The sequence below is a fragment of the Morone saxatilis genome, unplaced genomic scaffold (assembly GCF_004916995.1).
Source record: "Morone saxatilis isolate NCDOM2014 unplaced genomic scaffold, NCSU_SB_2.0 Contig18, whole genome shotgun sequence".
Lineage (NCBI taxonomy): Eukaryota > Metazoa > Chordata > Actinopteri > Moronidae > Morone > Morone saxatilis.
Genome location: NW_023339740.1, coordinates 5,826,675 through 5,839,539, shown reverse-complemented (window position 1 = coordinate 5,839,539; position 12,865 = coordinate 5,826,675). Strand labels below are relative to the sequence as shown.

The 12,865-nt window shown below is 40.4% G+C and overlaps 2 protein-coding genes across 5 annotated transcripts in view; both read right to left on the bottom strand.

Annotated features, from left to right (window-relative positions):
• itpr1b (inositol 1,4,5-trisphosphate receptor, type 1b) overlaps positions 1-298 on the bottom strand; it is an 87,370-nt gene extending 87,072 nt beyond the window's left edge. For all 4 annotated transcript variants that reach the window (XM_035662450.1, XM_035662454.1, XM_035662453.1 and 1 more), the window contains exon 1: positions 151-298. The gene's annotated coding sequence lies outside the window, so the exon portion shown is untranslated. The remainder of the gene's footprint in view (positions 1-150) is intronic.
• Positions 299-8,959: 8,661 nt separating this feature from the next.
• Positions 8,960-12,865, bottom strand: part of setmar (SET domain and mariner transposase fusion gene) — a 4,578-nt gene continuing 672 nt past the window's right edge. The window contains exon 2 of the mRNA XM_035662836.1: positions 8,960-11,049. Within this exon, the coding sequence (XP_035518729.1) occupies positions 10,252-11,049 (798 nt within the window). The 3' untranslated portion in view covers positions 8,960-10,251. The remainder of the gene's footprint in view (positions 11,050-12,865) is intronic.

Here is a 12,865-nt window from a genome sequence, read left to right as displayed (position 1 = left end):
TGTTAAGTCGCCTCATTTTATTTTATCGCACGAGCTGCAGCTCAACAACAAATGAGCGCGTGGGCTACTTCCTTGACAGGGATGCTTACAGCCCAGTGACAAAATGAACAATGCCCTAGCTGGAAAACTACAGATAGAGAAGGACTTTACCTGGCAGAGATGAAAGAAGGCGTCAAAGATAGAGAGGGAAAGAAATGTGTGAAGAAGTGGGTCAGCACAGGATAATTTCCACAGCGCTATCCTCGGTTAAGTCCATGGTAGTGAAACTCCAGGTAAGAGCAAGCTGAGCGGCGTTATCTCTGACAGCTGAATGCGTCCTCGGCAACAATCCGCTTCTTACCTCCTCCACATGTCACAGAGGGAACGCCCCTTTCGTTACTATTTATACTGCAGCAGAGCTCTCTGGGTAATGTGGTTCTTTAGGCATTTAAACTGCTGTTACCTGCAGTGCTCATAATAAGTAACTGATACAAGTCAAAGACTCGTTGCTGTCTTGATAGAAACAGTCATATTGGTTTTTTAACAAAATAATTATAAAACAAAATAATAAAACACGTAATATTAAATGTTTTTATTAATCATAATGGCGTGGCTCTAGCGATGAATGATATACTGATAAAAACTGATAAAGCTCAACAACTATTGGATGGATTGGTGTGAAATTGTGTACAGACATTCATGGCCCACAGAGGATGAGTCCAAATGACTTTGGTGATCCCCTGACTTTACCTCTAGCGCCACCAGCAGGACAAATGTTTTCACAAATATCTGAACATCTCCTAGATTGACTGATTGATTTATTGATTATTAGTGCTAATTTGTGAATTCTAGCTTAAGATGGTGTGATGAACGCACAAACTAAGATGGTGAACAAGATAAACTTTGTACCTGCTAACATCATAACACCGTTAACATCATAACAATGTCATGTGACCATGTTCATGTTAGCAATTAGCCCAAAGCATCACTGTGCGTTACAGACTCACAGAGCTAGTGTGGATGGAGACTCTTTGAATCCTTAGTAGCAGACACTTCAAATGATTGCAATCAGAGAACAGAATAGAAACTCCCAGCCTCGGTTAGATCATGTACAGCATGTCGGTACAAATAACTCCTTCAGATGTGTCATATGTTGCGGACTGTAGCGAACATGTCTCTGAATGAACAAATCCATGTGACTGGAGGTTTTTGTCAATGTCTACATTATTTCATGTATATAATGTCAAAAACAGAAGCACGCATACTGCCTTACAAAGAGGGGGCCATGCTGTGCATGTCAAAGTGTGAAAGGACATGAGATAAAGACAACAGTTGTGTGTGTGGTCTCCTGTCAGAAACACTGATTTGGCCACTGGCAGTTACATTCCTAGGTTTGTGGAGAGGCTAGTTGAGTCCATATTTGTTGTTTTCTTTCTTTCTTTCTTTCTTTCTTTCTTTCTTTAAGAGGCTATTGTTGAACATTACAGGATCTATGCACCATACTAGTATGGATAGCATCTGGTGTTTTGGCCATCAACCACAAGGTTTCCACGTTTGTAAAGTAAGTTAGAAAACCTTAGTATAATAACTTTGAGTGATCTGGTTTATTTGCAGTTGACCCATTAAAACCACAGTGTGACATTCTCAGCTACTGGAATTGGAACAGACTCTTGTACTGAAATATTCAGAAGCATTGTCCGCTATTGAACTCACACGTAACTTGAATAAAATAAAGTGTAGGCAGACCATCCTCATGATAATCATATTCTTCCAAAACAGTGAATGGTAGATGGTAACATCTGAAAATGTATAAAAGCTTGATTATTTGTTATTATTCCTAATTGCAATATGAATGGGAGAAAGGAGACACCAGAAGGGAAAGAGCACTTTCATCCCTAAAATGGGCTCAGTAGCAATAACCAAACCTATCTATGAGCTGTTAATTTGGTTTCTTAGCTACAGAATCTAGAGGGATAATAGGAGTGGAGTAAGTGGGGGTACACAAGTGCGCATTACCATAAAAGTGCTTCTCTTCTTTTTCTGCATTCCACATCTGCTTTTCACTGGGCACAGTGAAGTCTTTAAGATGTAAATGGTTGCAAATCTCCATGCTGTAGAGTATTCTGAGGCCAAAAAAAACCCTCCTGTACTGTAATTCATGTTTCAATGTGCTGTATTCCTGCTGTTGACATAAAATCCAGCTTTGGTATGATGCAGCAGAAAAAAGTACATTAATATGCATGTAATGCCACTTTCTGTACTGCCAGGCACTCTGGCCTCTTACTGGTTATAATTGCATACCATTATCAAATAACATCACAAATGATATCAGAAGTACATTCAAAACCACTAATGCAAAAACAAACTATGCTACTCCCTTTGTTGAATCAGAAGGATGAAGGATAAGTGCTTTGTTTCCGTACATCATTGTTTGATACAAGCATGTGTCTCCAAATGCAATGATGTCAAATTTATGACATCACACACTGTATCTAAGAGACCAACATTTATTACACAAAAAATATTTCCAGGCTTTGGTTAAATTTGACATTAAGTGAAGTTGAGTACAGATCACTGAGTACTCAGTTGTCATGGATACAGTGTACAGACGACTGGCTACCATTCTACCACAGAGGGAAAAAATGGGTTGTACTGTATATAAAACTGGACACAACTGCTGTTGTGTTTGTGAATCGCAGCAATTCTGATGTCAGACATGATTTGACGTGTAGTTCGGCAAACACAATTCTTTGTTTATTCTCTAGGTGTTGTGGACAGTGTTTTATTACAGTACCCTGCCTTAACCTGAGGAGCTTGTCTGCTGCTAGAGGGCTCCCCCCCCCACATATGATGCACGACTGCAACAGCCAACAACCATTGATATAGATAAACAGGAGATGTGATGTGTGTGGAGACAGGTTGCTTTCCAACATACTGTAAGGGTCATGAACAAATGAACAAAAGCACAAGTTTGGTGGGAGGGAGAGGTGATTCATCCTGACTGCTAGTCTGATTTGTAGCTGACTTAAGAGACATGGGCCAGTTAATCCTTAACAAATTAATGAACACAGCATCTGCATGCTTGGAATACACCAGAGACAGACAAAATGCAGCGACCATCTGTGTGGGTGCACAGATTGTGAGATTCATCATTGTGCTGTGTGTTTGAGTGAGTATTCTCATGTGCAGATTCAGGCCTTCCCCTGAGCAGCGATGTGTGGGCACAATGGTTGGTACTTTTCTTGTCGGAGGCTCCGATAGTCCTCTGTGTGGGCCATGCCTGCAAACTAATCCTCGCATTCATCAGAAATGTCAGAGTAGAGGTAAATGTATTGGGAACAAAGACTCTTTTGTGTTTTCATTATTCTTCATTATTTCTTGATTTCATACAGAGATTATTAAGTTCCAAAGTAGAGTTGTGTCGAAAGGAGAGATGGAGGGCTCTGTAACCCTGTAACTCTATAAACAATGTGGTGGCCTCTAACTGCAGTTCTGGATCTGGGACAGTGAACCACTGAAGACATGATGCCGCTGGGAGCAAAACCATAGATAATGGCTTATTAGCAATTTCAAGCTAAATGTAGAATAGAACTTATTTTATCCGGCAGCAATCTTACATCCACACTTGTATATTCTGTACAGATTTGTTCCATTTTACAATTTAACCTCCATTACCGGAGCTTTGACAACTGGAACAATGAGTCAAGGCTTTCTCAGGATCAGTATGTAACATGCCCAACCGTAGGACAGGACTTTTTGGTGTTAGCAGGTGTGGCACAAAAACACACTTTAACATTACTGACTGAGCACAGGATCTTCCAGCGTAGTGGGAAAAGAAAGTTGTCCAAACAACAGTCTATTATCTGGCACTACTCTGTCTGCCACTCTTTTTGAGCCTGTAACAGGGACCTGATGTCATTAATAATCTTGTTAATGACATCACGTCCCTGGAGAGTCGAGTCTGTTGCACAGTCAAAGCTTAAGAGGTTTACCATACTTCAGTTTGCACAGATCACACATCGGACGACATAGAAGACATGGGCAGATAAGTTGCCCCATTAGTTATCAGACCCTCCCAAGAAACCCTGCACAAAACCAGGTTTCTTAAAGAAGCTTCTTCTTTTGCACTTCTATTGCAGATCACACAGCCAACCATTGAGCAAGAAGTGAGAAGGTAGAACATCCAGCTGAACCATCAGGTGTGAGATTACAGCGATGAGTCTTTGTGTTCCTCTTTTTACAGCCTTTTTACTGATATTCATGCTGATGCCCCCCCATTAAAAGACAGATCCCAACTCCTGTCTTGCCTGGAAGACAACAGGTATTGGTACTGTACCCTAGTATAAGGTAGAGATCTACCTCACTAAAAATAAAAGATAATTATGCTGGTATAATGGCCTGCATATTCCCAGTGGAAATAATCTGATTAGACCAGCTGCAGAGATATTCTAATTAGGCCTTGTGATTTTGTGCCATAACTTGTTACCAATGTAGGAAAAATATGTTTCACATTCTGTGCTGCATCTTGGATTCAATTAGACCCACGTACACCAATCTGCATGAGAGTGTATATTAGTGATACTAGTATTACATTTTGTGTGCATGTCTTACAACAGGCGGTGTATGGAAAACAGAATTCCCATTCAACTACATTCAGCTGGTCCCCTCTACATAAACGCTGTGCACAGAAAGGAAGAACACTTCAACACATCCCCTTGGTTACGGCATAATCAATATGCCTGACCATACACATGCCAGGGTAAATTATCTGCCAGGTGTTTAATTTGGGGAGACAGATACGAGTACAGTTTTTGCACACTGTTGCTACTTCAACACTGTAATCCCGCTGAAGGAGAACAATAGCCAAGGAGGCAGTGGTCTGAACTCACCTATTTAACCTGCAGAACATGTTCCATAAGCTGCTTTAACTGCAGGTAATCCATTGGGATCAGTTAGGTTGGAGGACTCCTCGCATCACTTTCGCTACACTTTATAACCAATCTGGTTACCTAAATCAGTCGGTGTGCATAAGTTATATATTGTTCATAATATACCCATAAAATGCATAGATGCATGAGAATTGTTCTGATGCACATATGGTAATAATCACATTACTGTTGATTTATTACCATTAATGGTTAAACAATGCCATATAATACAATGAAATGTAGCACCTTGCTTTTTAAAACAATAACTCATATATATATAACAATAATATAGTTCACACTTCCAGAATGAACACAAAGTCACAATGCTCCAAAGGTGAGACAGGATAGGTAATGGGATTGTCACAGCTTACCTTGCACAGAAACACTTGAGCTGTTGCACGAGGTTTAGACATCCTCTAGTGTAATAGCTCACACATAATTAGCCTGACATGTATAGTATAGGTGTCTTCCTCAATTACAACACCATGGTCCACGAAGTGCATGAACATGCCCCACTGAGCATGTTGACTCAGTGGGATCATTTGAGGTGGATTATTGCACAAGACTGTTATTGTGGTGGGACATAATGCCAGTGATTAAATCAAGGCAAATCTTGGGGATCTATGATGAAACTAGAGTCATTACTAGACAATAATAACTCTGTTACTACCTGTGTTTCCCTTTTGTTTACATTTTAAAAATACTGCATCTAAATTCCACTCAGCCACCTCCAAAACTACTTAATTAAGAACTGGGGTGCTGTAAACATAGTGTAGGCGTCATTACCATACGTGTAGGTCTGATCAGTGATGAGAGTAGCTGTGGAGGCGGGCGCCTCTTGGGCTCCAGAACTTCCTGCTGAGCCTGCTGCAGGTGTCCTCGGCCAAATTTAACATAACATCTGTGATGGGAGGAGCCAGTTTTAAAAACCCCATTGACATCCCCTTCCTCTTACACTGAAGTGAAGCTGCAAAATACAACCTGCTCTGTGTTGCACTATATCGTAACAGGACAGAGTAAAAAAAGAAGTAAAAAATCATATATAGTGTGTCGAAGGGTAAAGAGTCGAGTTTCTAAAAAACGGTTTTTGAAATCAAGAACAATCAGCTCACTTGTTTTGACAGTTTAATTTGATGGTGAAGCATTTTCTGGCTACTGAACATCTTATTAATTTAGGTTCAAAGGCTGATTCAATATATTCTGTTTAATCTGATGATATCTAGTCAATACGACATGTTGTTACACAGATAAATGTACAGAACCCAGTTCAAAGGAACTGATTTGATACATTCATTATTTATACCAGAAGATAACATTAATAATGTTCATTTATGAGTTCTGCTATAAGCTAATAAAGCTCTTGTTATATTTTATATCTTATATACAGTCTCAAATAAAATCCTTTAAAAAAGATGCTGTATCAATATTCACTCCTATCAGCCGACATCATAAAAAAGTAGAGAGAGAAAGGTTTCAAATAGGACTTTAAAATGCCTTTGCCAGCTGAGGCCAAGCAAATAGCTGCTGGTTTTTGTTTTGTTTCTTTTCTTGATTTGGCTGCAGGATTCAAGGGAAGGACATCTGCTCCCTCATAAGAGAGGTGCTCCAGTTTTGAACAAATGGACTGCCAGTTGTAATTTCTCCACTGCTCCCTCACCCTAAAATAGTGTCTCACTCCTTTATCAATGTGATGCATGGTTCTCATAAGTAACAGGTGTATCTGTATCTTTTGTCCTTTCATGATACACTTGGCAAGATATTTAGGTTAAAGTCTTATTAGCCTAAATGGGGCTGTGGGGCAGCAACAAGGGGATCCCATATTCAGAACACACCTTAGTTACAAGAATCAAAATCTGTTCTTAAAGTGAGACTTTGTAACCTTCGCTGCAATTACAGGGTACCAGCACACTGTTTTCCCGTTTATTTTCTTGAGTCATTTGCTTTAAATAGCTTTAAAGAAATAAATTTGTTTGCTTTCTCAGGAGAGCTTGATGAGAAGATCAATACCACTCTCATGTCTGGGCAGTAAATATGTAGCTGGAGCCATACGCATGAAAGACTGGAAACAGCCTGGCTTTTCAAAGGTAACAAAATCCTGGCCATTCTCACTGCCAAGAAATAGTCCAGCACAAAACAAAGAGAAATTGTGTTCTCACACTTTTTGTAAGGAATAAACAAACAATATTTAAGGATTCAGTGTTTTGTTTGTTTGTTCTGAGCTACTGAATAAACATGATGGTACAACATGGTGGACACGAAGAGGTTCCGGTCCCTCTTTAGATAAAAAGACTTATTCTAAGGCAACGAAAACATAAGGATTTTGATTTTCAAGTGAATATACACTAATGACATCATACCTGTGAATATTATACTCCATTTTTGCCAATAGATGCTCCTAAATGTTTTACACTAGACCTTTAGGTGAGGTTTGCAGCTACTAGAAGTAATAATACTTAAACATAGAATTGAATTACATTATTATGACTGATCTCTAGCTGAAATGACCAAAGCTCCATGAAATCTGTAAAAGGAAGGATCAGTGGTCAATTTAGTATCAAACATCATGTTACAGCATTTTTGAGTGCTCCAATTTTTTCAAACATTTTGCCGCATTAATTCGAAGCCACCACTGTGAAAAGCTTACCTCAGAAATCAGACATTTAGTCTTCTAAAAAACATTTATTTTCCTTAAGAGAATTATTTTCTGACATGTAAGACGTCGCCACTCTCAAAATGCCATCACAAAATGAGTGTAGAGCTTCGTTGACATGTTTTTTTTGTTGAGGGGGTTTGGTGGGGAAGTTTTACCTCATGTGATTAACTGGTGGTTGCTAGGTGACCATTCTGGAAAGGAGCCATTCATTTGCAGCCCAGCTCTTCAACATTCAGGATTTGAGAGCAGCTTTCGTGCACCTCCGAACCAAGCACTGCTGTCCAAATCACCTCCTGTACACACAGACGGTTGCCATAGTGATTCCAGGGACATCTGACTCAAAAATGACATGAGTCATACATTTGAAGAGTCCTTTTCTTATACTCGTAGTAGATTTGTTAAAAGGACTGTGGAATCTGGTTCATCATAAAGGCACAACAAATAGGGGCACATATTGAAAAGATTATGGGCTGCTTCCTGTCCTCAAATAAATGCTGAATTTATTGGTAGTGGAACTAAAATACCAGACCACTGCACACATGGTTTAGAGAAATGCCTGGGTATTTTATTCTCTGCATAATGTGTCCTACTTTTCTCCAAGGCCACAGCTAACATAGAGTCACGCTCCTCCACATGGAAGTACAGTATTTCTGATAATACACTGTATCTTACACCCTGCAGATGTCAACAAATGTACTGCTGTATGTGTCTGCAAAAAGTATAAAGGGATAGTTCATTTTGGCAAATACATTTATCCGCTGTATTGCCCGGAGTTAGATGAGAAGATTGATACAACTGATGTACATTTGAAGCTATCATTAGCAGACTGTTAGCATAGCTTAGCATAAAGACTAAACAGGGGCGGGTTGGGTGGACATTTATCCTCACACTACTGAAGGCAACAAAATCCACCTAAACCTCACTTTAGTTGTCTCGTTTGTTTACTACAAAGTGTAAAAACAACACGTTTCCATCCAAATGTATATAATGTGTAAACAAAATTTCGAGTAAACCTGCAAATATTTTTATTTTATTTTTTATTTTTAAAAGCGAATAAATGCTTGTTTCTATTTAATACCGTTATGCAATTATTAGGAGCTGGTCTACTTATCAACCTTTTCTAATGTGATACTTCAAAATACACATTGGAATAACCTGATGGAAACACAGCTAGTGCGTTTCTTCAGTGTTAGGCTTGCCATTCTTGTTCTATGTTCGTACAGTTGGAAGACATGACATAAAGTCAAGGTTTTTGTTCAGATTAAACAAATGTCACGTGTTAATTACTGAGCTTTTGTATTTTGGGACAGAGTCATGCTAGCACTAAGCTAAGCTAACCGTGTGCCTTGTTACTCATCTAACTCTTGCCAATAAAGTGAATAGGCACATTTCCCAAATATTCCTTTAAGATTAGCTTTAATTCCTGTGTGTAGATCAGATCAGGTACAAAGCAAAGAACAGCCCAATTTGAACAGAAAGAAATCTCAGGTAACCCTCACAGAGGAGAAAATATAGGTCAAAACAACAACATCCTGCACCATTTGCCTCTCCACGGGGTGACACAGAAACCAATCAACTTGACAGCGGTCTCTGATCGGCAGAGGGCTTCCATCTCCCCCCCACCATTTAGTCTCTGTCAGCCCCAGTGTGGCTGCACCACTGGTCCCATTTCTGGATGAAACACGGTCTCCATCCTAATTAACCCAGATGTGGATATTAATAAGATGAAAGCAGGTCTAGACTAGAAACGGGGCAGATTGAACGGAGGTCCTGATTTAAGAATGGTCACACTAAAGTGGGACACCTTCGCCCCTCCTCTGACAGGGGAATAAAGTCTGTTTCTATATAAAAAATACCCCCTGGCCCTCTTTAATTGCTCCCACTCTCCAGAGGTTTGAGTGCGATGAGAAGCTGAGAATAATCACAAGGGGAGGCTGGATCACATGAAGACAGAAAAGAAATGTCAGGTTGATGGGAACATATGACATCTATTACTTTGAGAATTTTGACGTTTTGTTTTTGACTGACATGACATCTTACTGCGAGAAGCTTCAGCATCCGTAAGGGCCTAAAGATAAATTCTGTAGTCTATGTGGCTATTAAAAGAAACCCACTGAACAACATTCATCTCATCCCTCTCAGTGGAAATGATGCTGCTGCTCCTTTCAGATTCATTTGTCGTGTGAGAAATGGGACTTATGTGGCAGGACAAGATTACAGCTGCAAGACTGTAAATCAGGATGAAATGGATTGTGTAGTGAAAGTGAAATAAAGGACAGGAACGTCAACAAGTTTACTCTCCCAGAAAAATACGTTGTTTTTTTTCTGTCTTCAGCTTTAGTTTTCATTGCATCATCTTACATTGAGTGGGAGACAGCTGCAGATCAGGAGACAGTGGGGGGAGGGCAAACAGGAAACAATGACGGGCACAGACATGACTCATCCAGCTGATTGTCTTATGGAGCCACCAACATGTTGAATTGTCTTGTTTTGTTTTAATGAGTGGCTGAGTTAACCAAGATTTCACAGAAAGCGAAAAATAGACCAAGACGCAAACTAAATAGACAATGTCTCACATAACATTTGGAGAATATATACCAGGCTTGACAAAAATATTTTCTCCACCATTCAGAAACAAGTCCATCTCTTCACATAAAAACAAACATGATATCAAGTGTCAGTGTCACTATTTCAGTGGAGAACGGATAAATCTAGTGGAAGGAACCGAACACAGCAGTTGGCACCACAGTGGCACTCTTTCCTCTGGAGTCCATCTGTCCTACTGGCCTGTATGGCAGCGTCACTGTGAGTGGACAGCAGCTCTACAGGAGGTCGGTTACTGTACCCTCCTGAGTAGTCAAACGTCAGCTCCTCTTGCGCATCGATGTTCCGTCCAGCAAACAGCGCCAGTTTAGGAACCGCCGAGTGCACGCGGACTGGCTGCATGAACAGGTTTGGCTGGCAGGAGTGGTTGAGAAAGCGGCCTACGTTTCCCACCGCGGCAGGGTCCACAAACGTCTCAGTGATTGAGCCTGCGCCTGCGTGCTCTCTCACGGCAATAATGTAGTTGTTCTCCTCGGATTTCTGTGCGAGCTGTCTGCGCCTGGCCTCCTCAAAGCTGATCGCCTCTCCGGCATACTCGCACACAAACGTCCCGTGTGGGATTGCCTCCAGTGTCCGTACTCCCCAGCCCCTGTTCTTGGTGCTGTAAACCTCCAGCCTGATTCTCAGTCCTCTCTGCACCACGCGGTTAGAGCAGGCGTCGCTGCAGGTGCAAAGGGCGTGGCACTCAAACGCAGGCGAGCAGTAAGCGGAGTCGGGTCTGCTAAGGTTCAGCAGTGTGCCGGTGCTGTCGTATGCCTGCCCATGTGTCTGCAGGCAGGAGCAGCTCTCAGGGACGCAGGAGTGGGAAAGGCAGGAACATCCAGGAAGGGTGACTTCACTGGGGTCAACAGTGCATCCTGGTCCCTGAATATTATCTGGGGAATACTGGAGGATGAAGCAAAGAGCAGTCAAAGTTTACCAAATAAGAAAGAAACCAGAAAGACATTTAAAAAGCAAATTAGGCCATAATGCCCATCATTCCTGGAAATTTTCAATTTACAGCTGAAACAATTATTGATTAATTAATTAATTAATTAGTGTTTTAACAGAAAATTGGTTGCAACAATTTGGATTTTAATTTTTTTTTCCAGCAGGAATGCCAAACACACACAGTCTCCAGCTACTCAGTTGTGAGGCTTCCCTGCCTGTCTCTGTCTTATGGGAACATAAACTGAACATTTGGGTTTTTGACCGTTGAGACAAAACAAGACATTTGTGACAGGCATTTTATAGACTGAAAGTTGAATTAGGAAACTAATCTGCAGATAAATAGTAATTGCAGCCTTAAATCTAATCAATTTATTTCAATTTATGGGAAGCAAGCACAGTTGTTAATGCTTTGCAACTGCCAGCTTGAAACCAATTAACCTAATTTAACAACCACATTATCACATACAACTACAGTTTCACCGCATTCAGCAATGATTTGTCTTTTTTCCAACTGGCTGCACTGTAATACAGTAAGAAAGGTCTCTTAGAGCATCATGAGCAAGGAGTGTTATGTAGGACACGTCCTGTGGTTCTGGAGAGGCTATTTTTTGATTCCCTGTGCTGTAGTCAGAGGATGCGGCTGTAGCCTGCAATGATTTGCTGCCATCTGCGGGTATAACAATGCATTTCACTTGATAGAGTCGATAACCACCAGGGTTTGATTCATTCATGCCACAGCTAGGTTTTCTGTACCAAGGTTGAGTAGGACTTCACCATAAATAAAATGCATATTTATCAGGATATTGTTTCCCATTACGCAGTGTATTTCAGGCATTATATGGCATCCTGCATGTTGGTGGTGCTATGCAGTGAAAATGAAAAAGCACATACTAACTATTCACTCTTACACCAGTGTGTTTTCTTAAACTTTGAGCTTCTACATAATAGCAGCATCACAATATCACCACAGTTCTTATGCTTATTCAGGGGAGAGAGAGCAGCAAAGGGCCACAGGTCGGGGTCAAACCCCGGGGCCGCTGCAGCAAAGACTCAGACTTGGTATGTGGGGTGCCAGCTCTAGCAGGTGAGCTGTGATTTGCATATTGCACTCGGCCATGTTGCTATTTTGATAATATTCCGGTGAATTGTGCAGCCCCACTAGACTGATACATCGGCCGAAACCAGCCTGTTGCAGATATATTGGTGTATATGTTGTCTGATAAATAAATAACAAAGACACATTTGAGGTACAAACATTGTCCCCTTAACATAGTTTGTCCTCCAGAGTCTGTTTACCAAAAGGACTTCACTTTTACAAAATTGTATTGTGCTTACAATTCTTTAAAAACAACAAATTGTTGTTAATGTTTATAAAGGATCGCAGTATCTATTTACATCAACATGTCATAACATATTAAAAAATACCGTATCGCGATATTTTGTTTTGTGATATTGTATCGACTGTAAAAACCACTGTATCGACTTTTGTGGTTAAACCCCCAACCCCTGATATCAGTGTTATAAACATAAGCTGAGAGCTGTGATGTTGGATGTTACAGCGACTGTGATAAATACAAACGCAGATCCCTCTCTTCTGCTTGCATAAAGAGGTAACTCATATTATATTCATACGGTGGTGTGCTATATACTAGCAGCTGTCAGTGTTCCTAAAATTAGATTTTTTTTAAAAATTGTTTATATTTGATTGGTGGACTTATTATGTGCTGTCATTTTTAATAAGATAAGATATATAAGATATTCCTTTATTTGT